General features: G+C 51.3%; 1 protein-coding gene across 2 annotated transcripts in view; it reads right to left on the minus strand.

Annotated features, from left to right (window-relative positions):
• FOCAD (focadhesin) overlaps window positions 1-21758 on the minus strand; it is a 2926805-nt gene that overhangs the window by 633862 nt on the left and 2271185 nt on the right. For both annotated transcript variants that reach the window (XR_011282193.1, XM_069630760.1), the window contains exon 33: window positions 19741-19812. Coding sequence is in view for 1 of the 2 variants with exons in the window: in XM_069630760.1 (XP_069486861.1) it covers window positions 19741-19812 (72 nt within the window). In the remaining variant the exon portion in view is untranslated. The remainder of the gene's footprint in view (window positions 1-19740; window positions 19813-21758) is intronic.

Consider the following 21758-nt stretch of genomic DNA (forward strand, 5'->3'; position numbering starts at 1 on the left):
CTGCAATGTGGAGAGCCCAAAGGAGCAGGGCTGTGAGGCAGGGAGCCTGGAAGGCAATGGCAGCGAAGTGTAACAGGCTGCAAGGCAGGAAGCCCAGAGGAGCTGGACTGAGGTAGGGAGCCCAGAAGGCTAGGGCTGTAGGCAGCAGGGTGTAGCAAGCTGCAAGGCAGGAAGCCCAGAGGAGCTGGACTGAGGCAGGGAGCCCAGAAGGCTAGGGCTGTAGGCAGCAGGGTATAGCAAGCTGCAAGGCAGGATCCAAGCAGGAGAGATGGTAAACAGCATACAAAGATCCGTAGAAAGACGCGAAAGGTGGAGGAAGGACTCTCAGATGCAAGAGGCTGAGACACTGCAGGCAGCAGCCTTTATACTGCCTAGCCTAGCACAGAGGCAGGCTAATTGGTTGCACCTGGCTAAGCACACCTGCAGGCAATCGGCCACCTCCCTTTCTGTTCCTGGGCTGGTGGAAGCAGGGCAAGTCTCTAGGGCTTCTGGGGGGGGTGTAGTTCCATTGATAACCAATAGGAACAGCGAGGAATCGATGCTTGTAGCCAGGTGCATTATGGTATGCGTAGTTTGTTGGAAATAATAATTAAGCAGCAAAGTCTCGCAAATGGGAAATAAAGTTTCCAAAGTAAATATAGATAGATCCAAGAGTCTGTTGTAAATAAATGATAAACATATAGTCCAAATTGAGCGTAAATGGATGCGCCCATGGCGCAGGCATGACACCAATACCCCCACGAAGAAGTGCTGGTGATCTGAGGACGACTCCTGTAGCTGACGAGCACCAACTCCAGTGCAGTCCTGGTGAAGCTCTGCTCCTTTGTCCTGATCTTAAGAATGCCATTTTTGGTGCTTTGACCCCAGGACTGGTGGAAACAACCAGTCCTGACCCCTGCTTGATGATCCATGCCTTCTGAGCTTTCGTATGTGTTCCTGGATTGACCAGCTCTCTCCTGGGCTACCTTGCTGCAGCTGTCACCGTTCAGAGTGCATCCTTGGAACTTGGAGGATCTTCAGCTTCTAGTACAAGATGCCTGCGCCTGCAATTTCAGCCACAATGCATCATCGGAAGCTGTGCAGGGCCTGCTCCTTTGTTGATCCAGTGAACCTAACCTGGTGCCGCATGATAGCAGTGACTCCCGTTGCAATCCGTCTTCGTTGCTGGAAGTATCCCAAGGTTGTATGGTCCGCAGAAGTCTTAATCTTTTCTTCACAAGGGCGTTCAGATGAAAGGGGCCTGGAACCGAGATTCAAGCACTGCGAACGACCAAAACTAAATCCAGATGCCGAAAGTTACCTCTGCACCAGGGACCCCTGGGGATCCCTCGACAGGACCAAGCACAGAAGAACATGTCCCCAACAAAACCCAGAACTTCAGCAGTAGTCGAAATCAGGGGGGTAAGTTAACATATTTATGCCTTGGACCCTCATGTTCTCCATGGGGTTACCTGGGTGAAAAGTCCTGTCCCAATCTCACTCCTTCCGGTGGGTACCTGCCAAGGATCACTTCCGTGGCCTACCCTAGTGTATGGGGATTGAGTGAGTTACTTACCTGAACTTTCCTCATCTTTTTTAACTTTAAATCATAACCACTGGAATCGTCCAATCACATAGAAAACATACATGAAAAGTATAACTGTGTAACTTTTGACTTTAGGGCGCAAGGCCCCAAAGCATTGTAGGGCTGGATTTACAAGTGTTAGGGAACTACTTTATGGTAACTCTAAAGTGTTTCTACTGCATTTTATGCATTTGACTATGTACACGTTTTGCATTGGTTATTTAATCAAATGATTCAAATCTTCTCCTAAGGGTGAATGCATATATCTGTTGTATAGTAGGTGTGTAACAATATTTGCTTACAGGTTTCATTTGCTTAGTGTGTATTTTAAAGGCCTAATAAATCATTGTATATTTTAGTACTTACATGTCTAACAGCAATTATTGGTGGGGTTCTGTTTGAACTCTTTGTATACACTTCCCACTCTCACACTGCTTGTGTTTCTAAGCATTGCTGCTCTGCTAGCTACCTTGATTGGAATTTGTTAGACGTCAGTGTCTTCCCTGTTCATCATCTCAAAATCGACACCAAGGATTGATTTTGGAAATCCATTTAAAAAAGGTAGCCAAAGGCAATGAAGCAGCTGAAAACAGACTCTTCGGAGTGCCCCTACATGTACCAGGGTGAGTGTACCATCACTGGGCAGCTTTCACTGGGGCAGTTTGAGTCATCCTATGTGCCAAGGACGTTAAACAATGTAAAGTCTAACCTCTGGATCCACAAGCTAAAGAAGAGGTCGCAACTGGCTGCTTAACTGCCTAACCCAATGACTTGTCCATCTCCCTAGAGTCCTTAAACCTCTCGAGACTCATTAGCTCAGACTGGAATAAAAGAATGCAGAACGGCATGTCCTGAAACTTTTAAGGTATCTCAGGGGCAAACCCTGAAGGCTTCAACCACAAGACTTCCTGTACCACCTTAGATAACCCCGCAGAGCATCCAATCATAAAACAGAAATGATCAGGATCCGTTCGGATAGACCAATGTACTAGTTATTATCATTGACTATCAATGTTTTATTAATCTAATTAAAGACAAACCATTAAAGACATTCAGAAAAAGAAATGTGAATATATATTCAAACATCCTAGTCTATTTATGTTTGATGGAATACTAATACAGCTAAAAACATCTCATAGTGTTGACAATTTGTGTGGAGCTCACCCAAGTGACACATTTACAAATACTTAAAACATCACTTCAGTCATAGATACAAAATTGTATAAATAACACAATAACAGGAAGCCAAGAACATATGATCTCTCTTGGATCACTATTAGCCATTTTGGGGGCGGGGGGTTATTTTGATGTACTCCTCTTCTTACATCGATTAAATACAATGTATTACTTTTCAATTTCTATTGACAATTAGCCACCTATACAGGGCTATTATTTTGGAAAGTGTTGTTGACACAGTGGCCCTCATTACGACCCTGGCGGAATTCGGAAAACGATGGCGGAAATGCAATACCGCCATCGAATAGCGCTCGGTGCGACTATGACCCGTCACCGCAAAGTACGATGCCATTAGCGACACCGTAGTGAACGCCAACGCTAACTGCACCAAGCACGCGCGCGCGGGCCATGCCAAACCGTAAACACCACCATGGCGCAAGGGTACGCCAATTCCGACCCTAGCGGACATGTACCTAACGCCATCAAGCATGGCGGAATGCACCATTCCGCCATGGTGAGAAGTACGGCATCGCGAATCAACCGTAAACGGCCCCACTGAGTGCCCGTACACCGCTCCCTGCCCACAAAGTACAACTCCCCGTAGGTGCAATGAAGTCACAATGCAACCATTGAAATGTACAAGTCACCCATGCATGCCAACGAACAAAAGAAACACAACAGGGGCCAATGGGAGCTGCAGGGCACAGATGGCACGAATACAGAAGCCATCCCAATGGACATGACCACAGTCCCCCACCAAGAAACGCACGCAAACACAGGCACCTGTGACCAGCAATATTCCGAAAATCACATCATTCCACCAGTCCACCTGGCTGACCGGCATCTGTTACACAAAACCCAATCCCCCGCCCCTGAGCATGACAACATTCAAACTGTCATATTGGCAGCCCCCATCCCTGACCTCACGGGCTTCGTAGGCAAACGCGCCCAGTACAGTACCACGCAACTAAACTCCGAAGCTGGAACCCAGTGCAGATCTCCTCACAATACATCGCCCCCCAAATAGGCATATGCCACATCACTTGCAAAGAAGAACGCTACACGGGCCAAATCAGAATAGAAATTTAATGCACATCAAAATCACCAAGCCCATACAGCCATCAGGCCATGAACTCCAAAACACATTTCACCATTGTGGGCTGCATCCGCAAGAAATGACCAGCCACTACTTGTGTGACGCCCTGTTCCCTCATGGTACACAGAGCCACATTCACGTACGAAAAGGCAACATGGAAGCGCACAGAACCGCAGGGCCGTCCCAATGGGGAGGCACTAGTCCAGCTGAAAGGCCGAAATGTTGCTCCGAGCCACCAGTACTGCGTAAGGGCATGTGGCCCATTGGCGATCGTCCCATAAGATCGTAATGCTGCTCCACTGATTAACACGAAGCAGCAGGTGTCGGGAGTAAAACCCATCTGCAGGAGTGGCATACAGATGGCAGTGGCAAAAGGGGAGGAGATACCTGTCAACCAAAAGAAAAGAAAAAGAACAGAATGGCCATCAGTACTACATTCCAACAACTCACTGCAATGATCACACTAAATCCACAGCCACATGCATGCTAGCCCACTCCAAAGGTCCATCACCACCCAAAAACCACTTGCGACTCATAACTATCTATATCGAGGTGTAAACACCATCACAAACGAGTGTACCTGTGCATGCGCCTGTGAAAACAGAATCCATCTGATGGGATTGGTAACGTGCATGGACACAAGTGTCTGAGGGCGCGTCGAGACAGGGAGGGCTCAACAAGGCCAGATAGACGATGGTCCCACTATGGCAGCCCTGCATCACATAGCGTAGGGGAGGCGGATAGATCCCAAGAAGCCCTGTACATGGCAAACTCTGTATCAAATCACCTGCCCATGCATCCATTCATCATTCCCTCATCCCGGGATTAAAACGCCTGAATATTTACTCACATAACATTAGAAATATCCATTGAGTCTGTGCGTTATGCAGCCTGCAAAATCCACAGTGCCCCAGCCCGTAATTCCAGTGTAGTGAAGTAACATGTATTTGGGAACGTCCGGCCTCATCGCCCACGTCGCTATTGCGCATCCCAAACCATTCATATCAATCATTGCATTCTCGCCATGGCCCCTGTCCCAAGGACATTGAACAATAGAACGTTATATTTGCAGTCAGACCTGTGGGCATCTCCTCGCCGCTTGCTGAAAACCGAAAGCGCCGCCCTTCGAATTCCTCATTTGCAACATCACGTCGAAGAGGCATCTGTGGCCGTTTGAATACACTAATTAATCCATCGAGTGCGGCTGTGTGTGAAAATGGCAACTGCCTTCACCCACGAATGGGACGCCCCGCCCGTCGTTGCAACTCGGTACAGTGATGAATGAGGGCCCACCGTTACTCGAGTACTACGTTCCACTGACCCTTCACAACTCTGTTCGCGACTGCACAGATAGTATGTGAACCAATGGGACCACAGCAGAATGAACATATCAACCAATGTTACACGGCCATCGGGTACAAATACATGATTGCAATAGCAAGATGCCATTCCACGAATTGCAGCGTTGTGCGCGGGACGTGCTCGGCCAAAGGGGAGAGCAGTTTGCACAGGTGGAATGAATCACCACAGGTGGAGGCCATTCAGCCTGAAAACACATAAATTGCACAGCCAGTCTCCTCCCACAACCACACCGAAATGCTACCGGCAGGACTCGCGATGTTGGCCCTGGGGGACCTGATAGCACTGCAAGTACTCCAACTCCAAGAAGAAGACGAACACCAACTACAACCGGCCGCACGGAGGAGACGCAGGAGGAGGAGGAGGCCAAGGCAGGGCCAGCAAGGGCCGCTAGCACAGCCACTACCACCACGCAGGCAGCCCGCAATCCCACGCCTCCGAGCACATCCGTTCAACCTCACTGATGAGCAGATCCACACCCTCTACCGTCTGGACCGGGACACCATAGCCGCCATTGTGGACATGACACAGGCTGACCTTGTCAGCATGATAGATAGCCCAACCGCCATCCCACCCCTACTGAAGGTGGTGTCTGTACTCCACTTCCTGGCCACAGGCACCTACCAGCACACAGTCGGACAGTTGCATGGCATTTCTCAGCCACTGTTCTCACGGACACTATTGCAAGTGCTCGATGCCCTCCTGCAGCACGCAGACGACTACATCTCCCTACCACGCTCGGAGCAGGAAATTACCAACACAAAAGTGGGATTCCATGCACTTGCCGGCATACCGGGTTGCATTGGTGCCATCGACTGCACCCATGTGGAATTGGTCGTCCCACATGCCATGGAGGCCCAGTACCGCAACCGAAAACAATTTCATTCTCTGAATGTACAAATGGTGTGTGACTCCAACAGGATCATTACACATTGTTGTGCCCGATTCCCTGGATCAACCCATGATTCTATGGTCTTGAGGAACTCTACAATACCACGCTACATGGAGCGACACGCAGGGAACAGATCCTGGCTACTCGGTGAGTCTCATTTCATGCATGATAATGTGGGGTATGTGATTCGGCAATGACCTGGCAGGAAGGGGGGGGGGGTGTGCGTACGTAGCAATGGCATTCCACATCATACGTTTCTCGTCCACATACAGGTGATGCTGGATATCCACTGAAGAGATGGCTCCTCACACCAGTCCGGAACCCACGGGACCAGCATGAGGAGGACTACAACCATGCCCACTCACGTACCCGTGTAGTCATTGAACAGGCATTCGGCCTACTGAAGGGTCGTTTCCGCTGCCTCAGCAGGTCTGGCGGGGCACTCCTGTACCGCCATGAGAAGGTTGCAAAGATGGTGATGGCATGTGTCATGCTCCACAACATGTGCGTACGTAGAAATGTGCCCATGCCCCCTGACGCAGAACTGCAAGCACCTGATGATGGTCATGATGAGGGTGGGGATGTGGCAGCACCTCAAGGAGTCTGCGAGGCACCGGAGGGCCGTGACATTCGTCAGCATCTCATTGATGTATGCTTCTAGCACTCACGCCTGGTGGCTGATACATGGACACGGGACTCGTGGCACTGTGTGTGTCTGGGACATGCACAATATGGACTGTACGCCTATGATGGCCTAGTACACAAAGATCAATGTCCACACATCTCATTGGTTGATCGTGCACTTTTTATGGCATATGTGATATCATGTTGTACACCCTATCGACCCGCCACCCAAGTGAGCCCAACACACCCCCTCCACCCTCCTACCTCCCCCCCGAACACCAGTGTCCAAAGATGCTCATTGTCAGTGGGCAGTCGCTATTGCAAGCCCCCTCTGCGGGTATCAGGGGCACCCCTGCCTGTGGAGCGCAGGTTCCTCCCAGATCTACGTTGGGGGCTGCCCTGGACGGAACTTGCAACGGATGATGTCTCTGCCTGCTCACGTCCATGCATGTCCCTAAGGGTTTGCGAGAGCTCAGTGAGCACACGGCGCACTGCGGCAAGTTCGGCACATACGTCCTTGGACGTCGCATGCAGTTCCCCCCTCAGGCTCTCGGTGCTTCTCTCCATTTGTGCCCTTAGTGTCTCTGTACCTCTCTCCATTTCTGCCCTAAGTGTCTCAGTTGATGTTTCTATGTCTGCCTTAGTGCCCCCACATTCATCGGCATGGTCCTTGAGGAGCGTGGCCAGTTGCTGCTGTTGCACGATTAACTGGTCGAGGGACTGTTGCCTCTGCTGGGCCATGGCCATTTGCGGGGGTGTCACAGAGGGGCTGTTGTCCTCATGTTGCCTTGCCACAGGGCTTGTGGGGGATGGCCAGTCGTCGTCTTGTGGGTGCCCCTGCGTGGTATCCTCATGTTGTACGGGATGGGACAAACAGGGGGATTGGGACAGGTCATGGATGGATCTTACTTCGACATCCCCGTCTTCTGTGTCGGAGCATGCTGCCATCAATGGGGTGTCACCTATGGTGCTGCTGCCACCGGAGGCAGTGCCTTCTGTGGCATCCGTTGGGGGGACCTGTGGTGGTGGTGTTGTGGGCATGCTGGCTGCTGGGGTGCCTGTTGATGTTCCCTCCTCTGTGCTGCCACCTGATTTGTGCTGCTGCCGTGTCTTGATGCGTGCAGCTGAGGTGGAGGGTCTTTGGCCGTTGGTCTTGGCCCTCTTTGCAGGTGTGCTGGTAGGGGTGTCTTGAAGCTCGTCGTTTGGATCGGACCCTGTGGTGGAGTAAAGGAGGGCGAGGGTTATTGATGGGTCTGTGGGAATTGGAATGGCATTGTATCACATGCATTGGGGTGGTACCTGAGGGTGATTTGGGTCGGGGCCTTGGAGGTGCTTTCATTTGTGTGTGGAGTGAGGGTGCAGTTGTTTGGCAGCCTGCAGTTAGGGTGTGCCTGCTGCACGTGTAGTGCGTGTTTTAGGGGTTTTTAATTATTTATGTATTTATTGTGGGTTTTAACGTGCGCTATCAGGCCGATGTGTGTGGACGTTCTCCTGGACATGTGTTTCTGTTGCACTATGTGGACGCATGGTACTTCACATGGATGGACTTTGTGGATTTGGCATTGTTTTATTTGGGCCACCTACCTGAATCTTCGGATGTCTGCACTCCTTTCTCCATCCCTCCGACTCCCTCTATGCTCTCCATTCCGATGGTGGAGGCACAGATTTCTTCCCAGGGGGTCAACTTGATGGGTGATTCAGGACCTCCCCCGGTGGCTGTGGCAATGTTGCGGTTGGCAGAGAGTATGCTGCGGACGCGTATCCGCAGGTCGTCCCATCGCTTACGGCATTGCTGTGGGGTGCGGGGTGCGGTCCCCACCGCACTTACCCGCTGTGCCACCAGAGCCCATATGGCCTTCTTGTTTGCAAGTGCCGTCCTGGTCATTTGCGTGCAGAAGACGACGGCAGCATTCTCCTGGAGGGTCTCTGTTAGCACGGTGAGTTCCTCACGGGAGAAGTGGACCTGCCGCTTGCGGTCGCACGCTTTCTTCGCTACTTTTCCCATTTTTCTTGGTTTCGCTAGGGTGGATGACGGGTTGGGGTGTGTCTCAGGGTAGTGATTTTAGTGGTTGTGTGGTTTTAGTGGTTTTATAGGTGTACGGCGGGATGTTTCCCGTTCCGGGCCCATGTTTTAACTTCCGTTTCCGTATATTTCCGGTCACCGTACTTTCCGGTAGGCGCACACTGCGGTGTCCGCTGTGATGGGTGGCGGTATTGCACCTAGGGCGCCGTACGGCGGCGGTGTGGGCCGTTTTGGGGTCATTTCCGCCATCGCGGACTTTGCACTTCCGCCATGCCGTGGTGCTCGTGCCCGATGGGTCGGAATGGGCCGCACTTTGCTCCTTCGTGCAATGGCGGAAACGCTATTTACGCTGTTGCGGTCCGGTCAGTCACTTTCCGCCAGGGTCGTAATGAGGGCCAGTGTGTTTTGGCATCTTTTCGAGCTGTCCGTCTTGTGCTCCGTTCCTTCGTTTATCTGCCTTCAACAGGACAGTGTGGATTGGATGTCTCCCGAAAGCGTGTTCCCATGTTGTGGCACCTATCAAAAGATGTGAAAACTTCCATGTTATAAATTGTCTACCGAAAGAATTTCTGTAGGCTTATTTGCCACTTAGTGTTTCTGTACACTTCTCATGTGTTCTACAGAATATATAATTTCCTTATCTTTCTTTTCTTTATATCTCAGCTTTTGGGCTGATGCGTTAAATCTGGCTCATTTTCATCATTCTTGCACCATCAGTGCGAGTTCCCTGCTGCCTCTGACATTAGCTTCTCTTCTCAGGAGCTTGTATTCTACGACCATTTCTCTTTGAAGTATGGGGAACAATGAAAATGTGAGATGATACTGTTACTAGGAACTATAAGAATTGGTCTGGTTGGTCCACTGCACAGAGCAATTATGATTATTTGAAGGAATTATTTTTGCAGCGTTTCGGTCAAAGATGGCCCTAAAGCAGTGGTTATCGACTTGGCGAAGATTTCTCGCAGTGGCAAGTAATGAAGAGTCTCACGATTCCTGACAATCAACATTAACTTTTCAAACAAAATTGCTTTGATGGACCAGTCTACCGTAAATGTACAGACAGACATTTCCTATGCCTTTCTTAGGTATGCTGCTACTATTGCCATGCACTTTGAGAAGACACATTATGCTGAACCCAGGCCACATGGGAGCTCTTTGCACTGGTAATGTTTCCTTTAACAACAAATCTCTGGATTCCGTAGAGTTCCTTGGGTGAACGGACTGTTGTAATATGCATCTTGGAGATCTAATGCATGCATGCAGCTTAAGAAAAAGATTTGATGTGCTGTCAATATCCTGAATTATTCTTTCTTTATTCAATTGTTCACAATTTTCAAAACTGAAGTGATGGAAGGCATTGACTGAATCAAACACTGGCACTGCTCTGGGCAATCCTTCAGACAACTGTTTTTTAGTCTGCCATGCCAATATAGAAGTATAAACAACATAGGCAAATCAGGATTGCTTCCTCTACAAAAGGGGCAGTCCAATGCAACAGTTAGGTAACATCCCTTCTGCACGATCCTACAAACAATTCCATTCATTAATCAACAGTGATGTGTTGTATGAGTCTCTAGGCACATCAAGCTCAGGACTCACTTCTAGGTACACCCACCGTACTTGGAGTACCTAATGCAAAACTGAAGAGTGATGGATGGAACAAGTTACTTACCTGTAACTGTTGTTCTCCAGCATGGGTCTGGCATGGATTCACATGCTCATGAATATTCCCCGTCGTCAGGCTGGGAATCCTCGGTAAAGAAAAAACCAGTATCAATTTCGTTTCTGATCTGTCTTTCGTAGTAATAACCAATCACTGGTCTCTGCGTCATACTGACCACAGCCAATGACTGCCCTCTACCTAAGCACCGCCTCTGGCAGCCATCTTCAGATTTGGGGGTAGGCGGGAGGGTTCGCATGTGAATCCATGCCAGACCCATGCTGGAGAACAACCGTTACAGGTAAGTAACTTGTTCCTTCTCCAACATGGGGTCTGGCATGGATTCACATGCTCATGAATAAAGAATACATAGCAGTACACACATGCACAACCACGGGAGGTGGCAAAGGCTCAACATTAAGCATTACATCAAACTCAACATTAAGCATCTTACCTCCTCACCAGGCTCACCTCAGGCGAACAGGTTGCGCAGCACTGCTTGGCCGACCCTGGACTCCTCCCTGGAATCCCGTTCGACGCAGTAGAATTTCGTGAAGGTGTGCATCGACCTCCACGTAGCAGCCCTACATATGTCCAGCAGGGGCACACCAGAAAGGAACGCTGTGGTAGCTGCGATCGCTCTGGTGGAATGGGCTCTCGGACGGCCAGGCAGCGGTCGGTTTGCCAACCGATGACAGTACATGATACAGCCGGAGAGCCATCTGGAAATGGAAGCCTTCGAGAGAGCCTTCCCCTGATTGACAGGTCCAAAGTTCACAAAGAGTTGTGACTTCTTCCGAAAACACTTCGTGCGGTCCACGTAGAACTTCAGCGCTCTAGCCACATCCAGCGAGTGCAAAGTCCTCTCAGCCGGCGACGAAGGCGACGGGAAGAACACAGGCAACACCAAGGGTTCGTTGAGATGGAAGTCCGACGGTACCTTGGGCATGAAGGAGGGGTGCGTCCTGAGCATTACCCTCGTGTCGTGAAAAGTCAAGTATGGGGCCTTGCAGGAAAGGGCCTGGATCTCTCCCACCCGTCGTGCGGAGGTGATGGCCACAAGAAACGCTGTTTTCCACGACAGAAACTTCAACGGGGCTGAGTGCAGAGGCTCGAACGGAGGTCCCATGAGCTTGGTCAGCACCACGTTGAGCTCCCACGCCGGGGCCGGAGCCTTCACCGGCGGGAACGATCTGAACAGTCCCTTCATGAACTCTTTCACCAGACGATGAGACAACAAGGACGTCCGCCCCGTGGTTCTGGTGTATCGGGAGATCGCAGCAAGATGAATCTTGATGGACGCGTGTGCCAGTCCAGCTTTGGCCAGCGTCAGCAGGTACGGCAGTACCTGGGGAGCCGTAATCCGTAGAGGGTTAATCTTCTGTGCGTGGCACCAGACAGAGAACCTCTTCCATTTGTGTCCGTAGCATTTAAGAGTCGAGGACGCCCTGGCCTTTGCAAGAACCTCTCTGCAGTCGGCCGGTATGTCGTATCCTCCAAACTCTAGCGCTGCAGGAGCCAGGCCTGCAAGTTCAGCGATTTCTAGTCGTGGTGGAGGATGGCGCCTCCTTCCCTGGAGAGTAGATCCGCGTCCACCGGCAGCTTGATTGGCGGGGACGCTGACAAGTCCAGAAGGTCCGGGAACCATATCTGCCTCGGCCACGCAGGTGCGACGAGGATCATCCTGCACCGTGACCTCTTGAGCTGGTTGACGCGCCGGATTAGCAGTGGCAAAGGAGGGAACGCGTAGAGGAACAGGCCCTCCCAGGGGAACGAGAAAGCATCGCCCATGCTCCTCGCCTGGGGAAACCTGCTGGCGAACCTCCGGCACTTGGAGTTCGTCGCCGTCGCGAACAGGTCGATCTGGGGTGTGCCCCACCGTCGGAAGAGGCGATCCACTAGATCCTGCCGTAGTTCCCACTCGTGGCACGAGCGCAGCTCCCTGCTGAGTGAGTCGGCGATGGTGTTTTTTATCCCTGCCAGATGAAACGGCACCAGAAACATCCTTTGGGCGACGGGGCAATGCCACAGGTCCTGCGCCTCCTTGGACAGTGCTGGGGACCTGGTTCCGCCCTGTTTCCTGATGTAAAACATGGTGGTGGTGTTGTCGGTGAAGATCCTCACCACCTTGCCCTTGAGGGACGGAAGGAAGGACCTGAGGGCCCAGAACACTGCACGGAGCTCCAGGACGTTGATATGGAGGGACTTCTCCGTCGGGAGCCAAAGGCCTCTCGCGTGCAGATTTTCGGTGTGCGCTCCCCACCCTTCCAGGGAGGCATCCGTGGTCACTGTCTCCTGGTGGTCTGGGGTCTGGAAGTCCATGCCCGCCGTCAGATGCGCGCGGGTGCCCCACCACCGGACCGCTCGGCGGAAACTCTCGTCGAGTGTGATCCTCTCCTCGAAGCCACCCGTCGTTTGGATCCAGCGCGCGTCCAGGAACTCCTGCAACGGGCGCATCCGGAGCCTGCACATGGGAATGAGGTAGATGCAAGAAGACATCAATCCGAGGAGGGACTTGATGGACCTCACCTTGGCCGCGTCGGAAACCAACATCCGCTGTACCTTGCCCAGGATGGACCTGGTCCTTTCCTCCGACGGGGAGGCCAGAAGGGACACTGTGTCGAGCTTCGCTCCCAGAAACAGTGCGTTTTGCGCGGGTACCAAGTGGGACTTGGCGTAGTTCACGGAGAATCCCAGGTCCGTGAGAAGTTGGACGGTCCTTGCCGTGTGCTCCACGGCGAGCTCCCTCGTCTTGGCTCGGATGAGCCAGTCGTCCAGGTAGGGGTAGACGTGGATCCCCTCGCGGCGCAGCTGCGCCGCCACCGGTGCAAGGCACTTGGTGAATACCCTGGGTGCCGACCGTAGTCCGAAGGGGAGGGCTTTGAACTGGTAGTGACGCCCTTGGACCACAAACCTGAGGAATTTTCGGTGCCCCTTTAGGATAGGAATATGGAAGTAGGCATCCTCCAAATCCAACGACGACAGGAAGTCTCCTTCCTCCAGCTGACCCAGGACGTGCTGGAGGGTGACCATCCGGAACTTCTGCGCCTTGATGAACTTGTTCAGACGTCGCAGGTCTAGGATGGGGCGCCATCCTCCCGTCTTCTTCTTCACGAGGAAGTATCTTGAGTAAACTCCGCAGCCCCGAAGCCTCTTTGGGACGAGTTCGATGGCGCCCTTCCTGAGCATCGCCTTTACCTCCAGGAGAAGCTGAGGGACGTGAAGCTCTTTCCTGGCCACGGGGGGGACGCGCGGGCACCTTCTTTGAAACTCGAGCGCGTGGCCCCGGGCTAAGGCGTCCAGCACCCAACGGTCGGTGGAGATGGACTCCCACACGCTGACGAAGCTCGCCAGCCGGCCTCCCACCGGGGTGCTTCGGTGGGGGCCCGACCCCACGGCCGGTTCAATCCTGTTTCGACGAGGCTTTGCCGCCTTGACCTCCTTGGCGACGACGGCGGGGTCCGCCAGACTTGCCTCATCCTCTGTAGGCCTCCTGAGACGACGAGCGGGCCGCTTGACGGTAGGTGGAGAAACCGCCGTCGGAACCTTTGGAGGCGCCCTTGCCTCCGCTGCTCCGAAAGGGCGTCCGTCGTTGCTGCAGAACCCCAAGGGCCCGGGCCGTCTCAGTGTCCGCTTTAATGGCCTGAAGGGAATCGTCCACTGTTTTCCCAAACAGGTTGTTCCCATCGAACGGCATGTCCAGGACTCTGGTCTGTACGTCTTGACGGAAGTCCGTAGCCTTGAGCCATCCACGACGCCTAACGCACACGCCGTTGCCCAACTGGCGAAACCCAGTGTCGGCGATGTCCGTCGCAGTAGTGATGGCGTGGTCCGACGCCACCTCACCTTCCTGTAGGATCTCCAGGGCATCCGCCCTCTTGTCGTCCGGTAGGAAGTCCAGCAGGGGAGCCAGTTTGTACCATAGCTCCCTGTCGTAGCGGGCCACGATAGCCAAGGCGTTGGCCGCTTTAATCGTCGTCGCTGCAGACGAGATGACCCTGCGTCCCATAGCGTCCAATTTCCTTCCCTCGCCGTCCGGTGAGGAAGTCGATGTGGAGGCCGCACCCCCCCCCCGCTTTCTTCCTGGCCGCCGCGGAGACGACGGAGTCCGGGGTAGGCTGCGCCCGGAGGCACAGGGGGGCCGCGTCCGGGACCCGGTACTTCTTCTCGTACCGGTCTCTTCTAGCTGGCGTCGTGGAAGGGTTCTTGAGGAGGGCGAGGCCCTCATCCCAAATGTCGTCCAGTAGAGGCACCGCGAGGACCGTCTTCCTCTTGGCCTCGCGCCGTTGATAAAGGAATCCTTCCTTTTTCTTCTCCTCAGGGCAGAGTTGGAAAAGCTCGGATGCCCTGGCGATCATGGAGTGGAACGATCCAATCTCGTCGGGCGGAGAAGCCCTGGTGGGAGGTGACGACGGTAGATCCTCGTCGTATACCTCGTCGTCCGTACCCGTCGCTGCCGTGTCAGTCCCCGTATCATCCCCTCGGGTGGACGGGGAGGAGGGCTGGACGGGGCGCGACGGCTGAAAAGGAGGTGGAGGGTGAATCCTTCTTTTCTTGGGCGGGGGAACACCAGAAGGTCCCGGTTCAGAATCCCCCGACGGGAGAGGTTCCTCCGTCGGCAACGGTAGTCTCGTCCTTATCTCTGAGAATAAGGACTGTATAGCCAACAAAATGGCCGCCGAGTTGTCTTGCGGCGCTGGCAGATGGGAATCCGACGGGCGATCAGGGGCCCCGTCGGCACCCTCGACGATGTCGTCATCACCTGCATCGGGATCCATCCCGACGGGCCGGTCTTCTTCCACGCCAAGGCCGTGGCTTAAGACCTCGATCAGCTCTTCCTCCGAGGTTGAAGCCGAATCTACGACGACGCCCTGCCCCCCCTTTTTCTTCCCCGCCGGGGATTTCACGGGGGTCCTATCGATGGGCACAAAAGAGGACTCCCTCCGAGGTGGCAGGGAGACTCTGAGCCCCGAGGTCGCCACCACTGGTGTAGCCTCCACAGGCTGAGCCAGGGCCGCCGCGACAGTTTCGATAGAGGGCTTGGCTGGATGGATTAAGGCCTTCACCACCTTAGGTGCGCTCACCGCCTTATCCTTGAGGGGGGGGGGGGGACACTGCCTCGCTCCCCCTCCGATGGGGCCTTCGAGCTCGACCGGGGCCTCTCCAGGAGCTTCACCGGGTGCTCGCCCTTCCTCTTACCCGACCCAGAGCATTGGCTCGTGGCTGAAGGTGCCGGGGAGGGTGCGCCCTGCCTGGCACCCATAGAGCCCGACCGTTCGGCGCTCCCGGTGCCAGCGGACTCGCGGTGCTTGGCCTTGTGTTGGACCCCCGTCGCCGGGGCGTCCTCAAAGGTCTTAGAAGACCGCTCGGATTTCTTCCTCTTCTTCTCGCCTGACGGGCTCTTCCCTTCCAGCCAGTTGGCGAGACGTTGATGGCGGTCCTTCATGGTCCGCTCCGACATATTGCCGCAAAACGCACAGTCCTTCTCCACGTGCGTCTTGTCCTCATGTAAGCAGTAGAGACAAAAGGAGTGTTCGTCCTCCTTAAAGATGTTCTGCAGCTGGCATCCAGGGCAGATCCTGAACAGCTTTCCGGGCGTCGAGCTTCCCTTCTCCTGGGCCATGTCCGGGCCTGAGAAGCTTCTGGAGTCCTCCAAAAGCGTAGCTCGACGAAATCTTCACCCTTGAGGGGCGCAGACGAATCCGACACGGGTCCCCGTTGATCGGATGGAGAGTCGGTGGAGCTTGAGGCTCTTTTGACCGAAAAAAACAAAGTTTTTGAGAAAAAACGTGAAAAAATAGCACTAACGCTCGAGAGCAATAGCACGAGGATCCCAACACATGAACGTGCGGTAAAAATCTGAAGATGGCTGCCAGAGGCAGTGCTTAGGTAGAGGGCAGTCATTGGCTGTGGTCAGTATGACGCAGAGACCAGTGATTGGTTATTACTACGAAAGACAGATCAGAAACGAAACTGATACTGGTTTTTTCTTTACCAAGGATTCCCAGCCTGACGACGGGGAATATTCATGAGCATGTGAATCCATGCCAGACCCCATGCTGGAGAAACAAGGTTTTGAATTAATCACAAGCACTGGTTTTCTCTGGACAACCCTCCAAAACAGTTGTTCAGCCTCTCCGATTATTACCGAATGGTAAACACCAAAATCTAAGCCATGCTTGGTCCCAGCACAAAAGGGGGAGGTCCAGCTTGAACTGATTAATCAAATCCCTTCTGCACAATTTTCAAGCATGGAATTATCCTAAACTGATGAGTGCACTTTAGTACTAGAAAGGTGCACAGGCAAATAACTTTACCCGGGTGAAATCAGTGCACTGTTTTTCTTCTATTTATTTTTTACTCCCAATCCATTGACCTCAAGGACCAGACGGTACAGAGACAGGCTTGTACATCCAGGACTGCTTAATGTTTGAAGGCAAACTGTACAACCTATGAGCATAACCTTTCAGTACAATATTGAGCACCGAACTCCGGTTGTTGGTCATGCAGGAAAAAGGCATGCATGTGGGTGCTTCAAAGTGAGGAAGCTGGAATGAAGTAATTTATTTTTGCAAGTGATTGTTTTCCTGATGATGCAAACTGACAATTTCTTTCTCTCCATCTGGGCTGATATTTTTGCTTCTGTAACACGTTTTTTCACCATTTAGTACAATTTCCTGCATTCTGTGAGGAATCCCTGGATGTCGTCACTTCTCCCCTAGCGGGAGCCCCTTCCCGTTAGGCCAGGGAGGTGAGGTCGCTACTAGACAGTTCGTCTGGGGGTGGTACTCAGTGGGTGTATCTCATGGGTAGGGAAGCCCCCTATGGGATTAGTGACGACCTGGGGAGAAGATGGTATTCCCACAGCCCACCTAACCCTAACACATTAACCCTTTCCCTAGTATTCCTAGAGGTTTCTTTTCTGTCATGCCACCAATACAGCAAGTACTGGGACGAGGTAGAGTGCAGACTCCTCAAAGAGCATGTATCCCTTAAGTACTGAGATGAGGAAGATACCATTTGACTTACAGGACGACGTAAAGATCCGTACTGGGATGAAGAAGCAGTGTGTAAGCATAGAGAGCACTTATGAGAACCTGAATGAACAGTCCAGTTGTTCCCGGAAGCTAATTGGGCAAGACCCATTCAAAGCTGAAGCAGAAAACCAGGAGAGAGAGGCCCTCCCTGGAGGAACCACGAGCATGGGAGGCACTCGGCTCAGCACAGGGCTCAAGCAGTTGTAGGAGAGCTTACTAAGCCGGCGGAGAGGCTCTTACCTTGTCCCAAGTGGAAGGATCATCCAGCGAAGCAGAGCAGTGGATGTCCTGTCCAGCCAAGCAGAAGGGCCGTGCAGTTGCAGGAAGGTAGACCCGCTGAGAACCTGCGAGTGCAGAGGAGATGCTGCAGCATGCGGGAAAAGCAGAGAAGCCTAGAGAAGCCTGAATCAGAGGGCAGAGAACCCTGAGACTGACTTGACCAAGACGGTAGAGACCCTAAATGTACAAGGACTACCGGGGCAGATGGAAGTGGTACCAGAAGGCACTGGCAGACGCTGGAGCAACGATATTTGGGTCTAAGGGAAGCCCCTGGGGTACAAGCTAAGACCCCTATCGACAAGGAACTGCAAAACCAAGGGGAGGGAATCCCATGGGTCTGGGACCTGCATCCTACTATGAAGAGTAACCCAAGTCAGCTTCATAGTCACAGTACCTGACAGGATAATGAAGCAAGTTTGCATCACCAAAAGGGAAGGATCCCGCCGATATGGGACCCGCATCTTCTTATGAAGATCAACCCCAGTCATTTTCATCGTCACAGTACCTGGCAGGATAGTGTACCAGGACTGCTGCACCCAGTCAGGAGGAACACACAGGTCTGGGACCCGCACCCATAAAATTGGGAACTCATCTGAAATAAGAACCTTTTGAAGCGCAAAGCAAACCCGGGGAAGGGACGTATTCCTTCCTGAAGATTTTGTATGAACTGTGAAAGTCTGAGAAGGGCTTGGGGGAAAGGAAGTTCTTCCGACCAGCCCTTGTGGAAAGCAAGGAGTCCTTAGGAGAAGGAGACAATACCTCCTGCAGTCTTCCCAGAAGATTGGGTATCATGAAACCAATCAAAAGAAGGCTGCGGAAGGGATTCATTCCCCGGGCTCTGTGTGGAAATTGAGAACCATATACCTGGAATAGGAAGGCATTCTCCAGGAACCCAATAGTGAAGTACAACAATGTTCAAGAAGGAATAATGTTTAAGTTGGGACTTTTTCTTTTGCATTGGAAATGAACGCTTAAGATGCTACAAGCTGCAACTTTGTTTGTTTCCTCAGAAAAGAACTGAGACCTGGAGAAGGGAGTCATTCTCACAGGCAAAATTCCCCCTACAATTGGAATTGTGGCTCATTGTCCAGAAGAGGGGAGCCTTTCTGGACCAAGAAGACCCACTACCTCTTTTCTTATTAGTTATAAGTGTGAGGGATAGAAGTAGGTATTTTGACATGGGGTTGGACTCTATTTTCCTCGGACATTCTGACTGACTCATTAGTTCTTTATTAGAGGCAGGGAAACCCATCTCAGAGTTGGGGAAGGTTAGGTTTCCTCTTTATTTTTGCCTGAATAAAATGATTTGCCAATCACCATGCCACTATTGTGTCAGATTCGTACTTCTGCACCCTTACAATTACCTTTTTCAGAGCAGTAGCAGTAAAATTGACGATGGAAACAAAGAAATTGTGGGACACTTTGAGCAAGTTTGGTGGTAGGTGGTCTCTGAGGGATAGACAGAGCCAGCTGGTAAACTGGACAAGGGAATCAAGCTAATTTGCAAAGATGAAGGGTACAGAAATGACAACAACCCAATGGCATTGGAAGAGGGTGCTTCCTCCTGATTTGGGATGGGTTAGTGACCTCTCACTAAAGCTAATTGGGCAAGACCCATTCAAAGCTGAAGCAGGAAACCAGGAAAGAGAGGCCCTCCCTGGCATTTCAGGGTGAGTTATAACTGGGTAAGAGGGGGCAAAGTGTTCAACGATATCTGCTTTTGGGAGTTCAATGCAAGGATTTGATAAATACTTTGGAGGGGGATGAAGACTGGGAAGAGGAAACTGATTACTGACAAAGTGGGTCACCATCTCCAAATTTCAGCTGCGTAGAATGCAATTAAAGACAATAGCAATACCAAGTGTGTTTAATAATATATAAAAGGATATCACTTTTGTTACTGAATTTTATTTTTGGCACTTAAACCTTAGGCAAAATGTTAATTTGAAGTCTTGAGTATATTCAATGTGCATACATTTCAATGTTCCAGACCTGAGGGAGTAAAGGTATGAGTCACAATGGAGACTCACCTGAGTTATTGTACGGATTACTTCGTTGAGCTTACTTTGGAACTGAGAAGACTGGATAGATTCAGATTTCAGCTATATGGGTAAACAATAATAGTAGAGGTAAAGAAAAAGCATTACAGTCATGACAGTTATAATGAAAGATACATAGAATAACAATCTAAAGCTATTCAGCATGTTAACCAAACTAGGTCAAACAAATCATGCTAAATTACAGGGACTAGGACATATGCAGACACATAGGTGGACGATTGGTCAACAATGCAACATCTTCCTTCGCTGGGTTGGTGTTAAACTGACAACCCTAAGACGTGATGTGATGTGATAGTCCTATCTATAAGTGACACTTTAAAGAGGTACATACGTGTTTAGAGTCATGAGAGCCTACATCCAATTCTTAAACGCAGAGTCACTGCACCAAAACCCATCATTCTATGCACCTGTTCTACATTCTTTAATGGAGAACTATCTTGATGTGTAGTTGTCCCCCTAAGACTAAGGCATATACATAATTTCCCTGCACATTTTCTGAAATGTTCCCACTAAATCTAAGAAGCAAGGTCAACCGGCCTAGAATCAAGTGAAAAGTTTACTCTGTGTAGGCTCACTGTCTCACAGCAGAGGTACAAGTGCCCACCGGAAATTTAGAAAAATACTTATATCCTTTACGTTTCCAAATTAAAACAAATGGACTACTTGATTGGTTATTTTGTTACCAATTTTCCTCCCAGAGCTCTGTGAGAGATCCAAGCTGATTTAACAAAACCTAACATTATATAAATCTCATTCCATTGTTTAACATTGTAATCAAAGACACATTGGCTAGCTAGCTACATAAAGATGGGTACAACTTATACATAAGGGGTGGGCAGAGACTCCTGCAAGTCTGTGAAAAAAAAAATTATAGCAGTGCTTGTGTATGGCAAGTAAAATAAAGGTTGTGAAAGCCTAAGGACACTAAATTACTCCATACCGAAGCATAAATCAGACTTAATACACACAGTTGTTTGTCATACATATGGCATGAGTTACTTACCAGTAAGAATCTTTCTAAGGCTTGCAGCTGTTTATAATCACATGTTTTGCCTAGGCCACCGGCTAGTGGTTGGTGCAAGAATAGAACAAGTTACTCTCTTACCTGGTAACGTTCTTTCGATGGGATGGTCCGACTACATATTCCATATCTTTGACAGTAATCACCACAGCTGTGCTGCTTCGGAAATTTTTTGGCGTCTGCGTCCTACGTCGATGCGCCGCCCCCGAGGACCTCCTCCGACGGCCGACGTCTCCCGATGTGATAAGTAGGACGCACGACGGCCATAGCCTCAGTTCTAGTTTTTCCCCCCAGAACGTGTCCCACCAGTTTTCTGCCAGTCAGACAAACAAGGCCTTGCGGAAACGTAAGCTGCAATTGCATAAGAAATTCTGCAGCGGGGAGGGAAGGGAGGGAGAGATATGGAATACGTCGTCGGACCATCCTATCGAAAGAACGTTACCAGGTAAGAGAGTAACTTGTTCTTCGAGGGGATTGGGTCCTCCGACGTATTCCATATCTTTGACAGACTCCCAAAGCAGTACCAAAGCAAGGAGGTGGGACAATAATTTAGAACACAAATTTAGCATGCCCAATCAAATTGCAGAATAAAGGACTGCCTTGCCAAAGGCCAGATCCTGTTCTCGGATGGCATCGAGGGAGTAGTGACGTACAAAAGTTATGTACAGAAGCCCAGGTGGCTGCATCACAGATGCTACGAATAGGACCACCCCTCTGTAGGGCAGTAGATGCAGCCATACCCCTGGTAGAATGGGCCCGCAAGTCAGCCGGTGGGTCCTTACCCGCCAAGCGGTAACACTCAGAGATAGCCAAAATAATCCAATGAGACAAAGTCTGTTTCGTCACAGCTTGTCCCAAACGCTTTCCAGCGTAACCAATGAAGAGTTGATCGTCCACTCTGACCCGGGACATGCGTGAAATATAAAAGCGCAACGCTCCGCTAGGATCAAGCCTATGGAGCCTCTCC

Source organism: Ambystoma mexicanum, chromosome 6q (genome assembly GCF_040938575.1).
Source record: "Ambystoma mexicanum isolate Mex_15411 chromosome 6q, UKY_AmexF1_1, whole genome shotgun sequence".
Classification (NCBI taxonomy): Eukaryota; Metazoa; Chordata; class Amphibia; order Caudata; family Ambystomatidae; genus Ambystoma; species Ambystoma mexicanum.